The following is a 27488-nucleotide window of genomic DNA, read 5'->3' as shown; positions in this document are numbered from 1 at the left end:
ACTAGAACAAAAATCGCGATCAATATTTTCATAGCAGATTGGTTCAGGTGGTAAGGTGGACGACTAATGATTTGAAGTCTACAGTTCGATTCCCGACTTGGTCGTCGTTTTTTTTTCTTTTCAAAACCCTACAAGTGCATATTTTAAAACAATAAGGAAACCCCGATTAATAAAGTTTCCTTCTTGGATGGAAACCATAGAGAATTCTTATTGTTTTTGTTCTATTTTATGTGGTCTATTTTTCTCTGTGTAATCCATATAACATTAATGTTAAGAAGCTCAAGATGATTTGTTTCATTTCACCTTTTAAACTAAAAAATACAAATATTTTTTCAAGTGTAAAAATCTTTGATTTTTTTGGTTTGCCATATGAGCACCTAGAAAAGCTACATTTCTAGTATAATCTATCCAAATTTTTTTTTCAAAAGTAACAACATATAAAAAATCGTGTGTGAGGTGATTTCTTTTTCAGTACAGAAATAGAACTTTTTAGACCTTACTCAACTAACCAACAAATTACATCACTTTTTATCATGGGCTAACGAAAAAAAAAAAAATTATGTGTGAAATTCACATGTGGTAGAAGTGAAACCTTAAAAAATCATTTTTCTTGCAAAAAAAAAAAATCGAAAAAAATCTACCTTTTTTTTATTCCATCACCTTTAAATTTTTTTATATGACAACCTATAAAAAATTTTATATCATCTTAAACCTTATTATTTCACCTTTTATATAACACTTCAATCATATTTCTACCATGACTACAAAAAAGTAAAAATTTTTTAAAAGCAACCATGTCGAAATTTCAAACTAAGATAACGGTACTTCCTACACTGGTGGCTGGCAACAGATCTCTACAAGTGTTTTGAGGTATTTTTCAAGTTTGTCAATTTAAATTGTGTAACTTGTAGAGATAACTTGTGACTTTATAAATAATATAATGATAAAATTTGGAATGCAATCTTTTGATTCAAGAATCCAGTTATACAAATGAGATCAGCATACAAAATTTTATATGTAAATAAGTTTGCATAATTTGATGGTTTAGTGTCGGGTTTTATAAAGATTTTCCATTCCAACGACGTTTTGGAAAACCTTTTAGTGCCTGTTAAGGAAAATGTGTTGCATTGAGTTGAAAGAGTAGCAATAACTCAATAAATCCGGCCCTGATTTTTAATGACGAAGAGGGCGGAATGGATAATTGGTGAATGCACTATGGTGGTTCCTTCGGGCAGGTTCATTTATATAAATTCTGTCTAGCGTCAGCTTGGTTTTGCTATCTGTTTTTTTTTTTTTTTTATTCTGCACATTCTGCAAAGGTAACACGACGTTTTAGACGTAACTTTGACTATTCATATACTCTATGAGTGACAATTGAGAAAAGCCAATGTGCCGCGTTTTGTATAAAACAACGTGCGCTTTGCTTTGCGCCAGGCGTGTCGGATTGTCAGTCCTTAAGGGAATCATATAATAATAGAAGTGTAGAGAGTGTAGGCACCATCACACATAAAATAGAAGACAATGACAGTGACATGAGGTGTTTGCACTTGGTTCTTGTTTTGTTTCGAGTTTTGTTTGGCAGTGACATCAGTGTGGTGCTTCTTATATTAATTATTCTCTATGGATGTGGACAGCCTGTGTGGAGTAGGTGAACAGTGAACCATGCACAATTGTGCATGTAATGAAGAATCTAATGTGAAGTTATAGTCACATTTTAGTCGCCTCGTCTGTCATTAGTGGTTTTTGGCTTGATTGTAGTTGCTCTATAAAGGTGCTCGAAATGGTTTAAATTCAGATTTTGAGGTGTTGTGTGGAGTGGAGCTACCTACTTAGTAAAGAGGACTGTTGCTACTGATATCTGATATCTAATTAAGGCGAGAATGTATTGTATAGTCAGAGTCACTGAGAGAGAAAGAGAGGGAGAGTAATGATGGAATAAAAAATCTATCTTAAAAAATGAAACTTTTAAATTCTTTGTCAAGTGCAACGAAAAGATTCATTCACTTACCACATTGAGAAAGTCAAAGGATGAGCAACAAAAACCATTGTTATAATTTATCACACTTTTCAGACTTTTTGTTATTTTTTTTTTATAAGCGAATAGCGAAAATGTTAATGACCTAAAGGATAATGACGTACCCATGCACATTGTAAAGTTAGGTTGATACTTATAGACATTTTGATCCCTTTGGGGATATAAGTTCCATAAATATTTGCACACGTAGCTTTTTAGAATACAATTAAGCTGGTAGTAGAACCGTTGCACAGTGGGGCAGAATAGGTCGATTTGTGATATTAATTACTTCTACTAATAATAAGACATTTTTTGTAACTTTATTTGGTTTTGTAACTAAAGTTAACAGACTTTTTGAATTTTATGAACTTTTTTCCATTGAAATTTTTATTTTTCTCCAGGAAATTAAGTAAGGGGACAAAATATTAATACATTTGAGAAAACCTATAATTTTGAATTATGTTGTTTTTGTATAAAAAGTGAACTTTATTTTAAGAAATAGTTCTTCAGTTTACCCTTAGAAAAAAATTGTATGGAAAGGGGGTTTTATCACCCCTCGTTCCGGTGGGAGGGGCAATTTTCTGTAAATTTAACCTTAAATAAAAAAAAAAAAATACATAAAATCAAGAAAAAGACATAGAATACTGTGCAAAAGCTTTTTTGAAAACTTATTTTGTATTCTTTCAAATGCTTTTGGATTTAAGTAGTTTTCGCAAATACTTTTTTTGAAATAAAATTTCAAAGTCAAAACTTTGAAAAAAATTGTCAAATTTGATGTTCAAGTTATTTTTTTTTTTCAAATTTGCTTAGTGAGGTGGGATTTTTTTTAAAAACCTTATAGCCGCATCAATTTTAATTCGAAAAAAATTAGTAATAAATTAAATTAAAAAATATTTTAATAAAAAAAAAAGTAAAAAACAAAAGCACTAATTTTATAGGTATAACAAATCGCAATGTTTCACGAAACTTCTTATAATAAATTAAAAAAAAAACAACTTTTAAAAAGAAAAAAACATTGTTTATAAGTAATCAGTGCATGATTGTCAAAAAAGAATGATTTTGTAATTTATTTTAATAAAATCAAAAAAAGCACTTTCTTTAAAAAAACCGTTTTCATTAAAAATATTTTAGGCAAACATTTAGCAAAAGTGTTTATATGGGCTTATAGAGTAATTGCTCATCATGCTTTCTCCATTTTTAGACTTGCTAAATATTTGCCTAAACAGAAGATTTTGAGAAAAAACTTTAAGTTGCGTTTCAAAAAATTCATTATTTTCTCATTCAATTTTTTTTTCAGAAAGTAGTAATTTACATACTTTTATCTATGCGAGAAATTTGTATTTTATTTTTTTCTCAAATAATTTTGAGTTTAAAAAAATAAACAAAAGAACACCTTTTTTATTACTTATTAAAAACTGAATTTTTGCTCTAAAACTACTCATCTTATCAATTTTACTGTTAAGTTTAGAAATAGTGATCTTTTTTTCCCATAGCTTTAGTTTAAAAAATAACCTTTGTATCACCATACTATATGGGGCTGCCCCACTGTGCGTTGGTGTATTATGAGGTCTTATTACTGATTCTTATTGAATTTGTGTTGTTGGTTCCAGCTCTTAGAAGTAAGTCATCTTTTATCAACAACCATAATGAAGAATTAATTTCCTTTTTCGGGAATGCTTTCAGATTTTGAGCTATGTGAGGTTGGCACCACCAAATGCAAAGTTTTTTTTTCAAACCTGCCTGGTTCAATTGCCCAAGGTAAGCCTCACATTTTTTTCGCTACACCACTCTTTTTCACCTCAAGACAAATAACAATTTTGTTCAGTGTAAAGTCGTTGATTTATCACAGTGATCCGTTTGCCCCAGGTTAGCCCATTTATTTTCGTCATCCAAACTTAATTGGCTACATAGACCAACTAGTTTCATTAATTTTTTAGAAAAAAAAAGAAAAAAAAAATAGTACGCATACACCACAGTGACCTTAAATTTATAATTTGAAAAAAGTAAATCCACTGGTATGGGAACTGCTCCCGAAATAAAATTTATTTGACTTTGAATTCTTACTTATGATTGAATAAAGGCCATATAACATTTCTGTTAAGAAGCTTAAGTTGATTTGTTTTATTTCACCTTAAAACCACAAAATACAAATATTTTTTCAAGTGTAAAAATCATTGATTTCTTTTTTTTTTTTTGGTTTGCCATTTGAGCACCTAGAAAAACTAAATGCCTTCTACTGCTTTAGGTGAGCGTTGCGAAAACGCATCACAAGCAGGCAACTCATACAAAGTGCGTCAACATTATATATGTAATTTGGGCCATTATTTACATGCAGTTGCCATTTAAGTCTTTAAATATGATGTTGCAAAAACGCATGTAAGTAATAATCGAAATTTAAAATCTAACTATTTTTGACGTCCCGGGCAAAATCTGAAATATTTAAAAACAATAGGTTATTTGTAACTTTTTCAATTCAATTCCACAAACTTCGTTCTTGTAGCTTGAACAATTTTGTTTTGTTATCATTTTTTTTATGTCCAAAATTGCAGCTCATTAAATGCTAATTTGTTGCGAAAAATTAATCAGTCATTTTTACTTACTCTATAGGGCAAGTATTGGTTTCGTTTAGAAAAAAAATCGAGATTTTAATCAAAACCAACATTACGATGTTTTCGTCATGCCGATGCCGTCCGTCGATCTGTGCGTGTGTGCGTCTGTTCGTCCATTTGTAGGGCTAGGGCCTAAACGGATGGATGGATTTGCTTGAAACTTGGTAGGTAGGTACAGATGATTTTTGCGTTATTTCCTAGTTCCGTTTTATTTAATATTTCCTTCTGAACGCATATCTCCCATATATACGGTGACCATCCGTCCCGGTTTACCCGGGAATGTCCCGTATTTCAACAGCTTGTCCCGTATTTTAAAATTTGTCCCGTGATTGTCCTGTATTTGCACATTTTCTGATTTTTGTATTCAAAATCTTAAAAACTTTTAACGGAAATCAAGAAAAACAGTGGTTGGTTGGTTGGTTTAAATTAAAAGTTTTTCTAATTTTTCCGATAAAAGCATTACGCTGCTGAAGCAAAACGAAAAAAAAAGTCTCCAAAGTCAAAAAACTCTTTTGGCAAAAAAAATTACTTGGACAGTTAAATGTCAGTGATAAACGATTGAAGACTCTCCAAATATTCAAACACAATTAAAAATTTCGTTGGTTAAGTTGCTTAAATGCGCAAAGACAAGCTTAATTTTCGTATTTCCTTGTGCTGGTTTTATATGAAAATTTTCGTTTCACCTCAAGACTACGCTTTAGTTTTTAAAATTTTGTGTCAATTATTTAGTTCCAGCTTGTATTTGTAAAGTTGAAAAGCTATATCAGGAAAAGTTTTTTTCGAATAATGAACAACATATATGTTAATTTTAAGCACATGTTAAAAGTTTAATAAAGATGATACAATTTCAAAATCATTTAAAAAAATAAAATGCCAAAAAACAGTTCTCCCGATTTTGATTAAAAAAATATTTTTTTTCGAAGTTATTAACAGTACCTATTATAAATCCGCTTTCTTGATTTCGAACACAGCTTAAATGATTTCAACGAAAATACTCCCATCAAATCGTTTAAGAAATCATGATATCAAAATAAGGAAAAAATATGAAAACTAATTTTAAAAAAATTCCATTTTTATTATTTCTTTTTTTTTTTAATCAATATTTTCAAAACGATCCAAGGAATTTTTTATCTGTCCCGAGTTTCGCTTCTAGAAATATGGTCACGGTACCCACATACCGTTTTCGAGGTACAAAACGGCTCTAACGATTTCGATTAAATTTGATGTACGTAATCAAATAGTAGATTATAACAAAACAGCGTTTTTAGTTTTTCTTCAAAATTTCGGAGAACGAAAATATGGCGTTGCCGTTTTTTGCAAAATTTTACATATTTTTCAGGTTCATATACATATTTCATCAAAGCAAAATCCAATTTTATTCAATATTTATAGACAGATAATTCTTATCATTTTCAAGTGTTAAATGTAAAAAAAAAATAAAAAAAATTTTTGAAAACAAATTTCTGAACTTTCTTTTTTTTCCCGAAACTTAACAAAGCCTTAAATTTTCAATATATATTTAAGATAAGGATATGTGCATTTTATTTATTTCAATTTGGTGTTAAAAAGTGAACTTCTAATTCGCGAACCAAGGAGCTATAAAGCTAATTTTTGCGAAAAATGTCAAAAAATAAAGATGTGCATTGTCGGCTTTGTGCCGATGATATTAGGTTTTCGTCTTATTTCATCGAAATCTTGAATAACAAGAAAATCGATTTATCTGAGTTACGTTTCATAAAATTTCTGCAAAAAAAATTTTTAATTTCTCTTTTTTTTTATTTTGAAAGCTTACTCTTGGGCCAATTTTTTTTTAAACAAAACCTTGAATATATTTAAAAGAATTGAGGAAATTAGGGTTTGCATCAGAAATTTTATTTTCAAAAGCTACAATTATACTGGCAAAAGAAAAAAAAAGTTATTGTTTAAAAATGTCTCCACTGGACAAATTTTGTCTCAACATTTTATCATTATAATGCGAAATATACATATTTTGTTTGTCTGTCAAATTTGGGCAAAACGCACTCCCAAAAGTTGAAAATTGGGTTTAGTAATTTTATGTCAGGTATTATTTTTTTCTTATTAAAAATAACGATTTTATTGGCAATTTTAATTAAAATCATGAGAAGTAAAAGAAGTTTCCACAATAATCGTCAATTAGGTATTTAATTTATGTAAATAAAAAAAAAACATTTTAAAAAAAAAATTGATTTGGCGTATGGCCGGAATTTCGACTTTTCTTTTTTGTTGATTTGCAGCCTCACTTTGCTATCCACGTTTAAATCAAATTTAGTAATAATAATGTCTTTTCATTTTTTACTCCATAATTGGATTCCAACTTTTTATACCAAATTTGGATCTTTTTTGATTTTGAAAATGCAATGATGCGTAGTTTTCAAAACTTCAATTAAAGTAGGTCCTTTAGCTTGCCAAAAAGAAAATGTCAAACTTCTAACCTAAAATCAGAAATTAATCTTTTAAGTAAAATGATCCGCATCCAGAAAGTTTCCTAATAAATGAAAGCAAACGACCAGAAGATCTTTTAGTGAGCTAAAGTGAAACAAAAACTCGGTCAGCAAGGCCGTAGCTAAACAGAACAAAATGTTTGATAAAGAGGACTTGTTTTCATTACACTTTTTATAAAATACTGTAAATATAAGAAAAATTTATTTGTGTGGTTCAAATATCTATGATTTTTTGGCAATTAATTGATTGGGCTTGCAATAAGAAATGGCTTTCTTTAAAGTCTGAAGAACCCCCTTTTAATAATCTTTTTCTTCCGGCTACGCTCTTTTTGGTCAATGAACTGATGTCAAATTTGACATTGTAAACTCTGTTGTCTTGATAAAAAAGGGATTGAAGAGGGAAAAAAAAGCCACAATCAATGCCGCCACTATACCACTCCAGAATATTAAAATAAGGTCCAAATCCAAATTGTTTTTTTCTTTTATTAAGTGGTGACGGAAGAGCCACCACCGCAACCTTGATAATTTTTGTTGTTGTTTATTTTTATACAAGAAATTCTAGCGAAAAGTACAAAAAACCAAAAAGAAAATAAATAAAAATAAACAAATTGGGATATAGAATGGCATTGAGAATGCGAAATGGAGGTCAAAATGTCGGGCATTTCTGTTCTGGTGGAGTTTGTTGTGTTGGAGTGGTCTGGTCTGCGCAGCCGATTAAGAAAAAAACAATTTGATTTGGTAGCCTGACCCTGACATGGCTTGGCGGTGATGACAGCAGGGAATTTCTGGGAATTTGCAAATGAGGTAACCTCCAGACCTAGGAAGGTTGATTTATTATAATTTTTTTTTTGTTCTCTTGGTTTGTGAATTGGAATTCGCTTACTGAACCGTTTTTGATGGATTTTTATTTTTATTGTTTTTTTTGTTTTTGGATATATATAGGGAGAGGGACCCTTACTGATATTGAAATTCATATGGTTTATGTATGTGATAGATATACGCACATCATTAACTTGATCAAACAATGACTATAGTGAGAAACGGATGTGACGTCGCGTCTGTTGTAGCCTTTTATTTTGCTGGATTTTATTATAAAGATGTCTGATTTTGAACAAAAAATGGATTTGACAAGTAGGTTGGAACTATTTAACATTGAAAAGGAATTACCATAAAAGTTTTTGAGTTTTTGTTTGAATTGTTACCTAGCCAACATGAAGGTGTGCATACCTAGATTCTCGTAAATTGTCATCTTTAAATTGTTGCAATTGTAAACAAAGGGATAATCTATTTAAAATAACCCAGAGGAAATATTAAAAAGAGTTATAAAAATGTAATTTTGAATTGGATGTTGAAAACCCTTATAAAATGTTAAACAGTAATCTTCGCTAGGATTAAATACCTATTTTTACTTGCGATACAGGTAAAAGCTATGTATTCGTAAAAAAAAGTTGAGATAACAATTTTCCATGACATTACGATGATAGAGAATGCGAAAAAATGGTTCTCAAAAGTCCGTCTGTCAGGATGTCTGTCGGTCTTTATAAGAAGCTACAGCCTAAACGTCTTTGCCGATCCACTTCAAACATGGTATGTAGAAGATTTGGATCTTGTAGAGAGGGGTTTTTGGAGTTAATTTTTGTGGACCAAAAATAACGGTACCTGATGTCATATACCAATTTAAAAAAGTTTAATTTACTCAAAAACGGCTCCTACGATTATGATTAAACAAATCAAGTAAGAATTTTTAGGCAAGGTCTATCTGTTAAGGAAAAAAGTTATTTTTAAATCGTTATTAACGGTACCTCCCATACAACCATTTTTTTAAATCTGAATTTCTCCCAAACGATTTGCTTGATTTCAACTATTTTTTTTAAATAAAAGCATTTATATTGTTTTTAAAATATGTAAAAGTAAATCAATATAAAAATTTGAAAAAAATAATTTTTGGATTTTAAAAAAAAATTTGAAAATTTTTTTTTTGAAAAATAGAATTTTTGAGAACGGGAATTTTTTTTAATTTCGGTTTTAGGTGTTGATTAATAATTCCTACACGGTTAAAAATTCTGCAGTATATTTTAATACTTTTTGGGTTAGGTACATAGAAAAAAGTCTACACCATAAATGTATTTAAATTTAATTTTGCTTCGAAAGAACACAAAGTGCGTTCAAATTAATACAAATTTACAACTTTTGGTTTAAAAAAGGTACCTCAAACAATGGATTTTTTTCTTTTTTTAAATGGCTGCTGCTGCTGTCGTTTGATTAAAATTTAATATTCTTGTATTACAATTTAATACTTTTCATATTAGTTTTTAATAAATTTGAATTATATTTTAATACAATTATATTAAAATGTAATAGAATTATATTAAAATGTAATACAAAAATATTAAAATCTGATACATCGATCGGTATTAAAATTCAATACAAGAATAGAATTTAACCCACGGACGTTATTTTCTAATAATTTTTTGTATTACAAGTATAGTAAACTTAATACTTAAATATTGAAATTCAATACAAAAAAGATTAAAAATAACACTGGTTAACAAAATTAAACTTTTTTATTGTTGCCGGAACGAAAAAATACATTTCTGAAGGTTTTCAGTGAGCTGAACTCGAATTCGTAGTCAGAAAAAATTAATCAGCTCCTGTTTTTGAAATATTACTGTTAGAAAATGCAGTATTTCGGGCCTTATTCTTTTATAGAAGGTAAATTGTTTGAGCATATTTAGTAACGGTTTTTATAAGAACTATTTTCCACCTTTTTAAATCTGTTTAAATCTTTCCGATATCTTTTTTACTTCCCAAGATATCCTCAGTTGTTTGCATATTTCATAAATTTTATAACGTCATTATCTTAGTTATGATATATGAAGCCAAAGCCACTTACTTCTTTTAAGATATCTCGGGCAATAACAAAGATATCGGAAAGATTTAAAAAGTTCTTGAAAGAAGGAAAAGAAGAAAAAAGAAAGAAGAAGAAAAGAAACCGTTACTAAATATCTTCTAACAATTTTCCTTATATTAAAAAATAAGGTCCGAAGTAGTCAAAAACCTTTTTTTTCAAAAACGGGAGCTAATCAATTTTTTCTGACTTCGGATTCGGATTCAGCACACCGAAAACCTTCAGAAAAGTATATTTTTGTTTCGGCAACAGAACCCTTGTTAACCAGTGTAGTTTTAATATTTTGTAGTATTAAAATGTAATATTTTTTGTATTCAAAATTGCTTTAATACAAGACCTGTATTAAAAAATACTCCAGAATTTTTAACAGTGTATTAAATGGCATACCAATTTTATTTTAAAACTTTTTTCTCTCAAAAAATTATTTATAATAAACTAGTTTTTTTTTAAAAAACGGCTCCAACAATTTTGAAAATTTTTTTTCTTAAAATGCATATTTATAAAAGAAATTAAACTTCTAGGATAAACATTTATTTTTTATGAATTTCCCCTAAAATCATTACAGTTTTTTTGTCGTTTTGTTCAACAGACAAAAATTTAATGGTAGGTAGAGGTACCTAGTTCATGACTCGTAAATTTGTTTAAATTAACTACCTACCTAAAAAAATAAAGAGTAAAGTATTACCCATACTTATTATATTATAGAGAACACAAGGCACACACCTTTCTTATTAATTGACTATTTTTCTTAGTATTTATTATTGAATCATTCCATTGCTTTATAGTTGCACAAAATAAGTAAATAAACCTTGTTTTGTATCCTACCTACATCAACCAAAGAGTCAGGATCTCGAAGGGTCAAATACCTATACCCTTTTAATTGACCATTATTTTTGTTGATATTTTCTACCCTAATCTAATATGGTCCTTAACCTCAGTAAAAAAAAAATTGAGAGAACCTCAAAATATAAGTTCAACGTCCATATCTACAGGAAAAAAAAGAAAAGCTTCTCCAAAAGTTCAAGAATCGCTATGACTAAGACAAACGCATTTTAATTTGTTATCATCACAAAAGCAAAAACAAAGGATTCGTAAAAAAATCCTTCTGAGTCACCGACCATGTGACCTCTTTTTTTTCCAATAAATTGAATTTTGAAGGATGACTGTTTTATGCAGGCTTTAATGTTAAATAAAGAGGTTATTTTTAATTTCAACCCTCTATACCCAAACTCCTATTGAACCCTAAAGTGCTTCATCATACGACGATTTGTTTTTTATTCAAAGGAGGTCAGCTAAAATTAATTTTTGCTTGCAACATGGAGTGTATGCAGAAAAGGCAGGATATATTTTTTATTAGACATATGAGTGGTTAAAAAACATAAAATATAATGATATTCCGCTACTAAGCAAAAAGTTTTTTAAAGAAAAAATGCTAATATTGTACAACAAATTTAATCAAAATCATTGCAAAAAATTGCAATAATTCAAAAATTTTATAAGGGTATTCATTCTTTTGAAGATATTAACAAAAAAATTTAAATTGCTCTAAAAATTAGTTTCGTTTTTATTTATTTTTGATTTTTGTGAATGTTTTGTATAAAACATTAGAAAAATTTCGATTTTCACCAAAATATTTAATATTGAATTTTTGTTTTTTGAAAACAAACAATTTTAAAGAAAAACTATATGTAACTTTATTCCCCATTTAATTTAAAGGTCAAAAAGTTCCCTTTTTAAGCATTCAGAGGGCTGGGGCACCTCAAAATGAAAATATTTAAAAATTTTAAAAATACAGTTTTGTTTGTTTATAAATAGCGCAACTTTTTATTAGATACTATGCCAATTTGAAAATGTCGTAATATAGAACAGTGCCAATAATTTTTGAAAATAAAAAAATTATGAGCAGCATATGGGTGGTGGGAAAATTTAGGATAAATGGTATGTGAAAGGGGAAAAATAAATTGCCCACAAAACAAATGGGGGAAAGGGGTCGAGTGGGCGAAAAAGTGGGGTGGTTGTCAAAAATCATGGTTTTTTACGATTTCTGTCAAAATTAGACCTCCTATCGAAAAAAGTCAAATGCAAAAGTTGTAGGTAGTATAAATGTCTACAACTTTTACTCAAACAATTTTTTCTATAACCTCAAAAATATTGAAAAAAATGCAAAAATACGATTTTTTGATTTTTTATTTTTATCTTTTACAAAAATAGTTGGATTTTAACAAAACTTGGTTTAAAATTACTTTGTTATGTTTTCTATCTATTAAAAATGTTTTTTAAGCAAAAAATTATTTTTTGGATTTTTGACGAATTTAATTTGAAAAAATAGCTTATTTTTCAATCAAAAAAGTTACCGACAAAATTTTCGATTTTTGAAAAGTTTGGAATGCAATTATTTAGCTTAAAACCGTTTTTTAAAGATTGTGTGGAAAAATTATACTTTTGTTTTAGAAAATATTGAGAAAAATTGAAAAAAAAACAAAAAAATGATTTTTTAGATTGATTTTTCCGTAAATGACAGTAATATTGGCGAGAAATAATTTTCCATAGAAACCAAATTATACTTTTCTAATGGTCGTTGACCTTTTCATTTGAATCAAGCACTATAATAGCTCTAACGTGCAATGTTTTTGAGATATTGAATTTTGAACGTCCCAAACACTATTTTTCTGATTTTTGGCATGGTAATATGTCAAAAACGTGATGTGATAGAATTTTTCTGACACGAGCAGAAAAAATCGAATGCCTTGTTCGATTTCACTAGTCAAAAAGTTTTTTTTATAGAAATCAAAGTATATTTTTCTAATGGTTTTTTGTGCGCTGAGCTCGTGTCAGAAAAATTCTATCACATCACGTTTTTGACATACCTATTACCATGCCAAAAATCAGAAAAATAGTGTTTGGGACGTTCAAAATTCAATATCTCAAAAACATTGCACGTTAGAGCTATTATAGTGCTTGATTCAAATGAAAAGGTCAACGACCATTAGAAAAGTATAATTTGGTTTCTATGGAAAATTATTTCTCGCCAATATTACTGTCATTTACGGAAAAATCAATCTAAAAAATCATTTTTTTGTTTTTTTTTTTCAATTTTTCTCAATATTTTCTAAAACAAAAGTATAATTTTTCCACACAATCTTTAAAAAACGGTTTTAAGCTAAATAATTGCATTCCAAACTTTTCAAAAATCGAAAATTTTGTCGGTAACTTTTTTGATTGAAAAATAAGCTATTTTTTCAAATTAAATTCGTCAAAAATCCAAAAAATAATTTTTTGCTTAAAAAACATTTTTAATAGATAGAAAACATAACCAAGTTTTGTTAAAATCCAACTATTTTTGTAAAAGATAAAAATAAAAAATCAAAAAATCGTATTTTTGCATTTTTTTCAATATTTTTGAGGTTATAGAAAAAATTGTTTGAGTAAAAGTTGTAGACATTTATACTACCTACAACTTTTGCATTTGACTTTTTTCGATAGGAGGTCTAATTTTGACAGAAATCGTAAAAAACCATGATTTTTGACACCCACCCCACTTTTTCGCCCATTAACCCCCTTTCCCCAATTTTTTTGTGGGCAATTTATTTTTCCCCTGTCATATACCATTTATCCTAAATTTTCCCACCACCCTTATGCTGCTTATAATTTTCTCAACTTTTGCCTTCTGAAAACCGCATTGGCACTGGTCTAATATAAGAATTTTGTAAAATTAAAAAAAAAATTGAAAAGAACAAAATTTTTTTTGAAAAATTTTTTTTTCGAAAATGAGTACCTAAATGAATTTTCTTGGAATTTCATTTTTATGTTTTATGATTAATAGTTTCTTTGGATCGGTATTTCAATTTTTTTAAATGTTTAAAAATTTTGTACTAATAATATTATACAAAAAAAAAAACAAAAAACAAATACATACATATTAGGGTGGGTCAAAAAAACCAAAATTATTTTTTTTGATTTTTTACTCCGAAAAATTGATTTCTGATCACTTCTAGAATATTCACACCAAATATCAGCTCTTAATATTAATGGGAAGGTCCTCCGCTTTGCAATTTTCCATTTTTAAATCAAAAATCGACTTTTTAGAAAATTTCTTTACATATTCTTGTAGGAAATTGAACGCTCTACAAAAAGGGCCTTGTATACTTTTTTCGTTTATCTAACCGTTTAAAAGATGAGGTCCAAAAATCGAGAAAATCCTTCAAAAATCGTTTTTTGTTCTTAATTTTGTAACAAATCGAAAAATTATAATAATCAAACGCGCAAGACATATTCTTCATATAAAAACATTTTTTACTTTTCAAAATTTTCTAATTCACTGAAAACTCATTATTTTCAAATAAGCAAGGTATATTCTTGTAGGGGCTTAAACGTTCTATAAAAAATTCCTTGGAATCAAATTGATTGCTTTAACCGTTTAGAAGATATTCGTATATAAGTACAATTTTTTAAATAGTTCATATATGTACATATACAGCTCCAGAAAAAATACGAGATATGAGTAATTCCATGTGAAAAGAATATACGAAAAATACCTATGTCATGAAATCTTTTTGTGTCATTTTTTACTGGTTCCTAAGCTCAAAATATGAACTTCTGTATATAAATAATCCCCCAAAAAAATTAGCAAGTGAGTAGTATGAATTATTTCCTTAAGTCACTCAATTTTTGAGAGTAAAAAAAACTATGATCTTAAATTACTTTTTTGCATATTTCTTGCGACTTTAAACATAATTGAATGAATGTTTGCGTTTGTAGGGTTATATGTAGACCTTTCCAAAACCGTTATTAAAAATGAAATTAGTCCATTTTAAGCTGATCTATTACAAAAAAGGTGAAAAACACATTTTATTTTTTTTTCTAAAAAACCCATTTTTTATTTTTTTTTTTTTCAAAACTGTTTTTGAAGTAAAATTTTATGATCTTATCAAAAAAAATTCATTTTCGTTCATTTTTTATCCAAATTTAGCCGTATTCAATTTTTGACAATACACGACAATTTTAATGAAAAATAAAGTTTATTCTTTTCTCCGTTACATGTTCAATATCTATAAATACTCAAAGGATAAAAAAGGATCATTTAGTAAAAAAATTAAAAATGTCGTTTTTTCTCATTTTTGAATAGTTTTTCTTAAGTTTTTTTTTGCAATATTTGAATTTTCAATTATTTTAAAAAGATACCGATAGGATATCGATAGGAAATTTAATTATCTACAAAAAATTACTTGGTACAAATTTTCAAATTCGGCTTCCTTTTCAAGTTATAGACAAAAACTCAAAAAGTAACAGAAAAAGTCGAAAATATTGATCGTTACAAAAATTGTCATATCTTTATGAATTATCCATAGATTTTGAAGAAAACTATCTTTTTATTTTTGCAAGAAAATGTACTATATATGAAAAATTTTAAACTATGAGGATTCGAAAGATTTTGATTTTTTCTTTAAGTAATAAAGTTTTTTTTGCAAAAATTTCCTTTAAAATATCGTTTTTTAAAAAAATGTTTTAATACATTGCACTTAAACATCTAAAGTTACCCAGAAAAGTTATTCTAGCGTTTCTTATTTATTTATTCAGCTTTCAGGTTCTGGTTCTTTTGTTCAGATTAGTCATTTATTACTCAAGATATAACCCAAATACTAAGTATGCCTAGAAAAACAACAACAAAAAACTTTGAAAAAATAGCTTAAAAGTGTAAAAATCATAACGTGATAATTTTTTTTTGAAAAGATCATAAAATTTTACTTCAAAAACAGTTTTGAAAAAAAAAAAAAATAAAAAAATGGGTTTTTTAGAAAAAAAAATAAAATGTGTTTTTCATCTTTTTTGTAATAGATCAGCTTAAAATGGACTAATTTCATTTTTAATAACGGTTTTGGAAAGGTCTTAATATCACCCTACAAACGCAAATTCAATTCTGTTTAAAGTCGCAAGAAATATGCAAAAAAGTAATTTAAGATCATAGTTTTTTTTACTCTCAAAAATTGAGTGACTTAAGGAAATAATTCATACTACTCACTTGCTAATTTTTTTGGGGGATTATTTATATACAGAAGTTCATATTTTGAGCTTAGGAACCAGTAAAAAATGACACAAAAAGATTTCATGACATAGGTATTTTTCGTATATTCTTTTCACATGGAATTACTCATATACAACTTGAATAGAAAATATGATGGCACTTTTCATATTTTTTTATACTTATTTTTTATGTATAGGTAAACCTACATTTATTTAAAAAAAAAAAAATACTATGCAACTTTATCCCTCAGACTATAATAATCATTTTTTTTTAGCAAGATAATATAAATTTCAAAGATTAGCAATTTTTCTTGGAATGCTACAAAACAATCTGTCACTACATCGCTTCAGGTAAATTGATAACTAACAGACAAGCAGACCAGACAAATATTCACCACACAAACAAAGTAGCGTGGCTTCCAAGTCATGTCTCATGTCGTTTGCTATAATATTCATGCCATATCAAATCCAACAACACTCCGACCGACATTTAATGAATCAATAAAACGTTATTCAGACAAAGTTCTCAATCATCTATCTCCCTCTATCGCATTCAAACTATTTCAGTAGATATACCTATTTTGTAAATATGTACAGACACTCTACAAATACTTACACAATCATATAACAAACAAAAAAAAAAAAAAAAACCGGTCGATGTAGTAGCTGGCAGCTGCTATGCGAGCAACGTTACGCTATGAGTATGTGTATTTTTCAGGCAGTTGTCTGCAGACATTCAATGACAGTGGTGGTGTTTTTTGTTTTGTTCCCTTTTTTTCTACTACACATTTTATTTTACAAACAATCTTCTTCCGTTATTCATTTATAATGAATTACGTAGAACGCAAGAATCAATTAATTCACTTAGTCAGATTGTCCCCAGGACTATGGAAACAGCCAAGAAAAGCTCGAGGATTGAAACAAAAACTATGGGACGAAGTTGGCGCCCAACTGGGGACAACCGGTAAGTAAACAAACAAACAAAAAGATAGATTAGCGACTTGTATAATAAAAAAAAAATGGATCTATTATTCTCCAGGATTTGATGCAAAACGACAATGGGAAATCCTTCGGGACCAACTTAGAAGGGAGACAAAACGTCTCAAGCAAAATCCTGACTACAAGTCAACTTGGGCATTTTATTCAAAAATGCAATTCACAATACTACCAAATGATGGTTCCTCTCTCGCTGGCTCTGACGATGGTTTAGAGCCTTATCATCCTGATTCTGATTTTGAAAATAATTCTATCAATTCTATCAAAGCAAAAACTGAAGAAGAACCCATTATTCAAGTGCGTAAGGATTTGCACGATAAAGACTATAGTTTTAAGGAAAATACACAATCAGTGACGCAGCTGGAGGCTACAACAGAACCTCAAGCGACGATAAGTATAGAATATTATCAGCATCCCTCAACAAGTGCTGCAGGAGTTTCCTCATCGTCGTCGTCAACTCAAAAACGACGTCGACTAAACGACAATGAAATGCCAAAAATAAAAAACAACCGATATCCTAATTGTGAAGAAGATGATGAAGATTATTATTTTGCAATGAGCATAGTGCCAGCGATGCGTTGCATACAAAGTCCCAAAAAACTTCGACTTCGATCGAAAATTTTGAATTTGATTGCAGCTGCTATGGAAAGTGAAGTAGATGGCGATGTAGAGAGTAATTATGGTATGTCGTTGTTAAGGGATGATGACATTGAAGAAGACACAGTTAAAACTGAACCGGAATTTATACCTGAAGATATGGTGCAGACTTCAATACAACAACAATCTGAAGGATATTTTTCTTAAATAAAATTACATATTTTTCATAAATAAATTAAATTAAATTAATTAAAATGTTATTACTTAAAGTTCCTAAAACATTATGTCGTTTTATTTGCCGCAGGTTCATTTCAAAATTATTATAATTTTGTGTTTATCATTTAAAGACATAAACCCAAGTCAGGTAAGGCCATATTTCAGTATTTGGGTTTATGTTGATTTAAAAAGTGGCGCCCAACGTGGGATCACATATGATTTTGTTGTAATGTTTTTATTTTATTTTTTAAGAAATGTTGCGCCTTCTCATTTAAACAATTCATATTCTTATAAAGTCTTAAATTCTATTACTTGTGGAGTATATCACTCAAATTAGGAACTAAATGTCCTCTGGTGCCCAATATGGGAATTATAAAGTTTTTTTAAGCATACTTAACTTTTAAATTTCAACTGGTGCCCAACGTTGGAACTTAATAATTATTTAAAAAAAAAAAAATAGTTTAATATTCTAAAACAATGGCGTCATTTTATTTTATAAAAACTTATGACATAAAACCTAAGTCTTTCTTTTAGAATTTTTCAGAATAACTAATAAACGTTTACTGGCGCCCAATGTGGAAATCATATCGGTTTAAAAATATTTAGTTATTTTTAATAAATTCTTCTGTATGTTCTCTTAAAGTACTTTCTTTTTATTATTATTATTTTAAGTATTTTCTTTCTTTGTTTCAAAACATTACTGAAAGTGAATATTCTTTATAAAATAGTGGTGATATAATTTTTTCTATTATAGGATAGCACGGGTCGTTTGAACGCGACACTACTCGAAGTGTCTTGCACTCCATATGTTTGGATGCAGAAATGATCCTTGGGGTCTAAATAGTAAGAAAAAAGCTTTTTTAAAATTTTCTATCGAGCTATTCGTTTTTTATTATTATTTTATTAATAAGTTATGAAAAAACGTACTTTTACGTACTTTTTCACACGTTTTTGTTAATAACTCTGTTAATAATAATGGTAGAAACTTAAATAATGGCTCTATTTTTAGAAAAAATATCCCTCTTTTTAACGGCATTTCAATCAAATTAGTGGCATTTTTAGATCTTCAGATATTCGAATCTAAGTCCGTTCATTTTTTCTGTCCAATTCGATTTCTCTAATCAAAAAGTTTTTTTTTTATAGAAGTCAGGGTATACTTTTCTAATGGTTTTTCGTATGCTGAACTCGAATCCAAAGTCAAAAAAAATCCATCACATCAAGTTTTTGAGATATTACCGTTAGAAAATCAAAAATACCCTTTTTTAACAGTTTTTGAGGTTATGTCATTTTGCGTGATAATTTTTTATAATTACATTTGTAGCGGTTTCTTAAAGAACTAAGTTTCTTCTTTTAAAATCCGTTCAAATCATTTCGATATCGCTTTTCTTCTCCGAGAAATCCTAAAATCAATTCAACATGTTTGGTGAATATTCTCTATGAAAAAAAAATCTTATGTTCGTTTGGGTTTCATGGAAAATCGCAAATAATTTTTGCATTCCTTTAAGTTTTTTGGTAAGTTTATGGGTAAGAAAATTTTTGACTAACCAAAAAACTTAAAGGAATGCAAAAATTTTTTGCGATTTGATATGAAAGCTTTTTTCTTACTATTTAGATCCCAAGGAACATTTCTGCATCAAAACATAGGTATGGAGTGCAAGACACTTCGAGTAGTGTCGCGTTCAAACGACCCGTGATAGGCGACATAATTGTTTTGCTATTTTTCTCCCAAACTATGTGAAGTAAAATCTTATTGACGATCAAATTTTCTCAGTAAATCATACATTTTACTTCGAAAAAACACAAAGCGCCTTTAAATTAGTACACATTAATGTCGTTTTCGATTGGTTTTACTCAAGGATTCACTCATTCTGAAATCCAATAAAACAGTTTGAATCATTTCCACTCAATTCTGAAAGTTTGTATCGGTGTTAGTGAATAATCAAATAAAAAAATTTTAATTTTGTACGAGGAAATTTTGTTTGACATTTATTTTCTATGGATAAGTAATTTTGAGTCGATTCTGATTTGAAATCGAGAAGAGAATTTTACTTCTGAGAAGAGTTTTAGCTGTCATGTTTTTGTGAATAAAACGCTTTCAGAAGGCTTCTGAATGATTCCGGACGCTTCCGGGCGGCCAATCGAAAACGACATAAGAGTTGTTTATTTAATAATTTTCAATAATTTTGAATGAGAAATTGATGTGATAAATTATTAATAAAATATCAAAAAAATGTCAAAAATGTGATATTTGAATATCATCCTGATAGTAAAAATATTGTTTTGATGATTTAATTAACATAAAACACATTTTATTTAAAAAATGTTTTAAAAATGTTAAATTGATATTGTTTTTTTTCGGTGTACTCGACAACTGGCGTCTATGTGGGGACATGTTGCTAACAGTTTATAGAACTACTAGAATATTCTAGCATTCTCAACCAGTTAATTATTATTTCTCTACTGAGAAACAGAACCAAACTAGGTCGGAGTATTTCAATGTATGACTGTAATCGATGCTGAAAATTGTTACCAAGTAGAAGTACCGCTGTGGAACATATTGAACTTTATTCCATGAATTTATGCAAACAGAAGTGCATTCCTGTGTATTTTTTTTTTTTCGAAAGAATTAGATTTCTCCTCAAAGCAGTGTTTGCGCAGTGCAGATTACTTTTTTTTTAAGAATTTCCAAAGCTAAAAACGACTTATTTCAGTTTAATTTTAAATCCAATTTTTGCAATTAATACTTTTAAGAAAATTTATTTCTAAACTCAAAATAGATACAGAAACAAATAAATGTTTCCTCCCAAGTTTCAAATATTTGAAAATTTTACTATTTTGCAATAATTGGTTCCGAAGAAGAGGTAAATAGATTTTTAAACGAAAACAAAAAAAAGTCAATTTTAAAATTTATTTATACCTAAATTTATTTATAGCTATTTCAGAACCAAGCCGAAAAGATATGGTTTTAATGATTTTTTTCAAACCGCTTTCACCGTATTTATTAAAAATAAAAAGTAAAAATTTGTTTAACAAACAATTTTGTTTATTAATTTCATAAAGAAAATTAATACCAATGTATTTATTTCTTTGATTTTATAAAGAAAAAATCCAGAAAGAGTTGAGGTCGTGTTTTCAAGATTTGAGTGGTAGGAACAATAATCATAAAAATAAATTGTGTGCAAGAAAAAAAAAATTTTTTGGACAATGGACAGCACCTACTACAATACGAAGATATGAAATCTTTAAAAATCCAGTAGCTTATGCTTCTTCTTTAGTTTAGCATCAAGTTTATTTATTGAATCGTTTCTGGAAAAATGGTCTTCAAACTCAGAATTTTGAAAGAAAAAAAAAAAAAATATCTAAAAAAATATAACCTGTCTGATGGGAAATATTCCAATCTTTTTTGTTTGTATCTTAGACCAGTGTTGCCAGGACCGGCTATTTATAGCCAAACCGGCTCCTTCAAGTTTTTTCCGGCTCCTTCAAATTCTGATTTCCGATTTATCAAAATTTGGCTCCATAAGTTTTCAATTTGGCGATTTTTGGCTCCTTCAAAATTTAAAAACTTTATAGTAAAAGAACTTGATTATTTATATTTTATTATGATGACTCCTTAAGAGTGGCTTCTTGCTGAAAAGCGCAATTGTAAATATATCTACTTGCATTTCATTTATATGAGGCGTCAACATAATAATGGGTCAAGTCCAAAAATTAAGGGTCTCGTTTTATATCAAATAAAATAAAAGAAAGGATTTTGGAGATATCTGTGATCTGTGAAACATTTACATATTTCAAAAGTTCCTTTAGTTTCTGAAGAAAAAAGCTTCTTGACCCATTATTATTCTGAACGCCTCACATTTTGTTTCCACTTTTCCACAATGTATATTTGTTTTGTTACTCATTAGGTACTAAAATAAAAATTAAAGAACCAAAGTTTTAATTATTTCTTTTTTAACTTTTTGTTTATGTTATCATAAATCTAAGTTAATTAGAAGTTGAAAAAAAAATTATGAAAAAAATTTATTTATGAGCTTTTATGAACAATTTTTGTAATTGGCGATTTTTGGCTCCAAGACTTCTAAAATTCTCTGGCAACACTGTCTTAGACATCAACAAACAATAATCTTCAAAGAAAGTCTTGTTAAAAATGTTTGTGATCTACTTAAGAATTTTTGTCTAATTTGACTTTGCACTATGAAAAATTTCACGAACATTTTTCGGCTAGGGGTCAAAATGCTAAATTTAATCCGAAAAACTTTAAAAGAAAAGGTGAAATTTTTCTAAAATTCTGAGTTAAAAAAAAAAATAAATGAACTTGATTTTAAACTAGAAAACATAAATATGCTTTTGAAAAATGTTTGTGTATCTCGAAACTGTTTGTGTTGGTTCTGTTTTTTTTTTTATTTAAATTCTTGTATGTTCGAGTTCAAGTAATGAAAAATTGCGTTTACCACTTGCACCATGAAAGACCTTACCTTTTTTTCTTCATAAATCCTAAGAAATTTTTTTTAATTTAAAAAAAAATTAGAAGAAATTTGTTCACAAAAATATTAATTTTAATAAAAAAAAAATATAATAGTGCAATAGAAAAAGTTTTAAATCCATAAATGTTAAATTATTTTTCATTACCGACTCAAAAAAAAAAAACTAAAACGCCACGTTTTTGAAATACTTGAATATAAACAGGTCAAAAAATTATTTTAATAGTTTCAACTTCCCCTTTGTTTTTTATTTACAAAATTACTTAATAGGTATGGGATCTCAAAACCAATATTTTATTATCTAAAATTTAAAATGTATATACCATCAAAATAAATTTTTATCTCAAAAGATATTTTAAATAGAATTTTAAAATCTCAGTGGTTAACATTGTTTTTAAAGGAAATACCAATTTGTGACTTCTTATTTTGATTTAACAAAAAAAAAAAAATACTACATATTACGAAAAAAATATATAAAAATATAAAAGTAAAAGAATTTACGCTTAAATCAATTTAATTAAGGGCCAATTTTTCAATAGTCAGTTAAACAGTCAGTTAGTACTTATTCCCAAGGATAGAGAAAAAATCAATTTTTCAACAGGCAGATATAGCTTATTCCTAAGAATAAAACTATCTGCTTCTTTCAGAGACGAATAAAAATTATTCTAAGGAATAATCTAAAAAAAAATATTGTGTCAGTTGTCAAAGCTGTTTTGAAAGAATTTTGAAAAAAATACAGTGGAACACAAGAAAACAAAAACAATCATGAATAAAAATGACGTTTAATTTTAAATATTTTTGAATTTGACAATTTTTGTTTGTTATTCTGTAGAATAAATTATTCTTGATTGAAAAATTCAATGTTTTTATCTGATTGTTTATGAGCCTAATAACTTTATTCGTCGAACAGTTAACTGACTGTTTATTAGAAGATTGAAAAATCGGCTCTAAGAAATTAATGATGAGTATAAAAATGAGAAATAAGACGTTATAAAATAAATCTGTAAGTGTTTTGAGTTCAGCACAACAAATTCAAATATAAAATCATAAAATAAATTTTTTGTTACTGACTTTTTTTACTAAAGATCCTATAAAATTAGTAAGGCTTTTTGGAATATTTGAAATAAAACTATTGAACAACTGGATGAATTTAGTAAAATCTTTAATCAATGTGCAACTAAGCGAAAAAATAACTAAGTAAATGTAGAAGGCAATTTTATTTTCCAGAATTAGTTCAACATAACCACTAAACATTTTTCTATGTTCAAACATTACCTATGTTAACAATTTAATAGCATTTATTGATGCCTAGAGTACCTTAATCCCTTCAATTACAATAAATGAATCAATATTCCTATTTTTTTCCTCTGTCAATAAAAATATTTCCTGGAAAAATCTAGAATTAAATTTTAATGATAATTATTTCCTAGAAAAAACCTCAACTCAGTATTGGGTTTTAGTGGGAAGAGGTTTGTTGGTAGGTAATTATACTGCCTTAGAATCTGCATGCTTACACAGATACATATTTTTATTTCATTTAAATTAAAAAGTAGGTAAAAAAACCTAACAATATAAAAATGATGAATTTAGATATTGAATAACCTACCTACTTGATGATAATCGTTTAAGGGATGAAAAATGTTCAAACTCATTGATCTAAATATAAAACCAAGTTTTTTTTTGTTTCCTGGTCATTAGAATTAGGATATTTGGACAAATGTCAAACCAAAAAAATGAATTTAATATCGGTCGACATTATACACATATTCTCTGTCATTCACATATTCATCCCTTAAATTGGGTTTATTGTTGTTTTTTTTTTTTTTTTTGTTTGTTTGTATTTGTTTTGTGGTGCAATTGAAAATTCCCTATTTTAATATTATTTCTGCCCTTCAGCTTCATATTAATTTGCAATACATTTATGAGCCAGACACACAACACAACCTGCCAAATTTGAAGTCTACTTCACATACACACACATACACAGACAGATATGAGCTGTCTATAAATAAATCAGCTAAAAGCATAACCGTAAACAATGATATGGTGAAATGTGTATGTATACCAGTAATGTGACTGAGCTAAGGGATGGTTTTTGATTAATGCTTTAAAGATGGAATGATCTCTGAGCAATTGCTTAACATAACCTAACCTGATAGAACTGCACACATAATAGGGAAATAACCTTACAAGCCAACACCCTGTCATATATTATTGAAGTGGAAGGAAGAAATGTATTTCTCCCACAACCCTTAAATGCAACTTGCACCTATCTAAACTTTCTTAGCTTTTTCATGAAGCACGACAGGCAGACAAAGAAAGTTCTTTGAACGAGGCTTGATGAAAATTGCAAAAAAGCTTTTCCCTGAGAACCAGAGAGAGAAAAAGGGGTTATTGCATCGTTGTATGCAATTCAAATGCATGTGTACATGATGCCGCATACATTGGAACCTACACACGCGCCTATACACTGTTAAGTTTGAAGGTGAAGGGCTCATGGCTATGTTGATTGCTGCTTGTTGGTTAAAACAAAAAAAAAACAACAAAAAATTCAGGGGCGCCTGCTTCTATGACGACGGACGAGCTTTGTCGGGTAAAATCTAGTCACAGACGACGAACGCAACCAAGGGCAAGGACGTTCAAGCATGCGCACGAGTTCATTTAGTTTTTTTTCATCATTTTCAACAGTTTAGTGCAAGGTGAAATTTGATGAGGGGTGAAAACCACCCTTCACTATGAAAATACCTACTCTCTAAAAGCGCACCCCATATGACCAAAAAAAATGTGGGTGCACTTGTGCATGCACAGACTTTGGCCATGAGAAGAGTTATGTGTATGTGTTTGTGTGAGAAGGTATTAGTGTATTATTGTGTTAATTGTGCAATATCGGGCACCCGGTGAAAAATACTGCTGCTAGGAAAAAAAAGAGAGAGTTTTGTCGAAACCAAAGAGAGTTATTTTGAAATTTTCAATTTTGTTGCTCTCCTTTCTACTTTTTTTATTTTAATAAAATTTCATCCTTATCGTAGTTGTCGGTTTTTGTGTGTCCTTTCGTTTGTTATAAGGGGTGAAAATATATTTGTTATATTTTTTTTTTTTGTTTGTGGTTTTTCTTATAGACATAAAATAGTTTTGAGGGTGAAAATATAAGATGCCGTATGCCAATGCCATTTTGCTATGCCACACACCGAATGACACACATAATGTGGTGTATAGTTTTTGAAATTGAGAAAGATGGGGTGCATACGGAAGGTATATTGAGGGTGTAGTGAAGAAATAGATAGTGAGTTTTCTATACCCTTTCATCTGAGGGTGAGATGGTAAGGTTGTTTTTTTATGTAAGAAGTTTTACCTACAGAGTCTTATCTGAGAAGCTGGAGTTATTTTTCAAATAATATTAACCGAGACTAGATAAAGGGGATGCAATTCGTTTTCGAGAATAATGTATAACCAGACAGATACTTGCTTCCTGAAACACATCTTCAAGGGTAGATTAGTATTTACTCTAAAAAAGGTAGAAATTAGTAGGTAGGTACCTATCTAGATATTGAAACTATTTTTAATGCAGGCTAGGTAGGTAAGTAGGTATAGGTGCACTGAAAATAATGACTTTGGTAACAATATGAAAATCGTATAATACCACTACATTTTCGTTCGCATAACGAAACTTTTGTTGGCTCAACGAAAACATGTAATTATTCGTAATATGAAAATTTTTATCACTTAATGAAAACACTTTTTAGAGCCCAAAAATCCATTTTAATGAAAATTCATCACTTAACGAAAAATTTCATACTCATTTTAACAAAAAAAAAAAAAAAATGCTAGTAACGAAATTTTTTTGTAAAATTATAACTTATTTTAATATACCTACCGAAATAATTTAAAATCGATTCTTAACCCTCTGTAGGCACACCTCTTTTTTGTGATGTGATAGGCACACGGGTGCGAATTTGGTTTATATTTTTTCATGTCGCTAGAACTTTTTTTCGGTCACAATATTTTATAGAGAATCAAGTATGAAATTGATGTAGAATATTCCGAGGAATTCGAATATTGTATTCACAATTCCGAAAAAAAATATTTTCACCCTTATAAAGAGACTTTTTTGTGACCACTTTTTTGAAAAATCGTAATTTTTTTATTTTTGTCCTGACGGGGGCACGTGTCCCCCCCCCCCCCCCTGAACTGGTTCATACTTAAAGCAAATCAAATGATAAGAGTTGTTAAAATATATGAATAATAACAGAAAGAACTTGAGTGAAACTCTTGTCTATTTCTGGCTGGAAATGCGAATTTTATTGTTTGTTGCATCCCTTTTCCATGAAAAGCTCCACCCCACAAATAAATAAACGACTATTTGTTGAGTAAACACGAATTTTTTTCGATTTAAAAAAAGTGAATTTTCTAAGTGTAGAACCATCTTGCATTTTAAGAGTTTGCCCAAGTTTGCACCCCCGAAAATAAAGACCCCTTGAAAAAAAAAACTCCTCAAAAGCGACCTCTTCTTCTTCTTCCTTTTTCTCGGCGCTGTTATGATCTCGATGTCGAGGGGATCATAACCTTCCCACGTTACTGCTTCACACTAGTGATCCGCCTGTGGGGTTCGCCGGGTTGACCTCAGAAATCGGCGGCAAGCCTCCCGGTTTTGTATTGTTCCGTTTCTGAGGCCAACTGAATGCTGGTGTTTTTGCATTTGCTTGTACCAGGAGTTTTTAGGCCTACCTTTCTTTTTATTTCGTGTTGGAACGTTATATGATATTGCTTTTTTGACGGGGTTCTCAGGATCTCTCCTTTGAACATGGCAATACCAACTGAGTCGGTCGTGTTCAATTTTTTGGGAGATGGTATTTTTAACATGAAGGCTTCCTCGGATCTTTGTACTTCTAATTCTATCAAGCGACCTCTACTTAAAGATTTTTATAAATATTATGTTTTTAAGAAAATTTCTCCACGGATACCTTTAAAAATTTGGAAAGAAATAGTGTTCCAAATTTCAAAAGAATCCGTGCAGTAGTTTTGAAGTTATTAAAATACTCATAACTCTGTCAATTTGGCTCCAATAGACCTACAATTTTAACACAATATTTCTGAGATATAAAAAAATTTTAATGCAAATAAAAAAAAATGGGTTTCCGGGGAAAAAGTGTATGTTTCAGTTTTTTTTTTAATTCTTTGGAACTT

The 27488-nt window shown here is 28.9% G+C and overlaps 1 protein-coding gene across 1 annotated transcript; it reads left to right on the top strand.

Moving 5' to 3' along the window:
- The first annotated feature begins 16654 nt into the window (after positions 1–16654).
- LOC129919293 (uncharacterized) lies at positions 16655–17814 on the top strand. Its single transcript, XM_056000148.1, has 2 exons — positions 16655–16978; positions 17054–17814. The coding sequence occupies exons 1-2, from the start codon at positions 16693–16695 to the stop codon at positions 17812–17814; spliced, it is 1047 nt and encodes a 348-aa protein (XP_055856123.1). The 5' UTR covers positions 16655–16692.
- Positions 17815–27488: the final 9674 nt, after the last annotated feature.

Source organism: Episyrphus balteatus, chromosome 4 (assembly GCF_945859705.1).
Source record: "Episyrphus balteatus chromosome 4, idEpiBalt1.1, whole genome shotgun sequence".
Taxonomy (NCBI): domain Eukaryota; kingdom Metazoa; phylum Arthropoda; class Insecta; order Diptera; family Syrphidae; genus Episyrphus; species Episyrphus balteatus.
Note: the sequence above shows the minus strand (reverse complement) of the source record. Positions and strands in the feature narration are given on the sequence as shown.

Excerpts from the sequence above, each read along its gene's own strand:
- LOC129919293 (XM_056000148.1), top strand. The coding sequence starts at position 16,693 with ATGCGAGCAACGTTACGCTATGAGTATGTGTATTTTTCAGGCAGTTGT. Across the intron at positions 16,979-17,053 it reads CGCCCAACTGGGGACAACCG|GATTTGATGCAAAACGACAA; the intron begins GTAAGTAAACAA and ends ATTATTCTCCAG.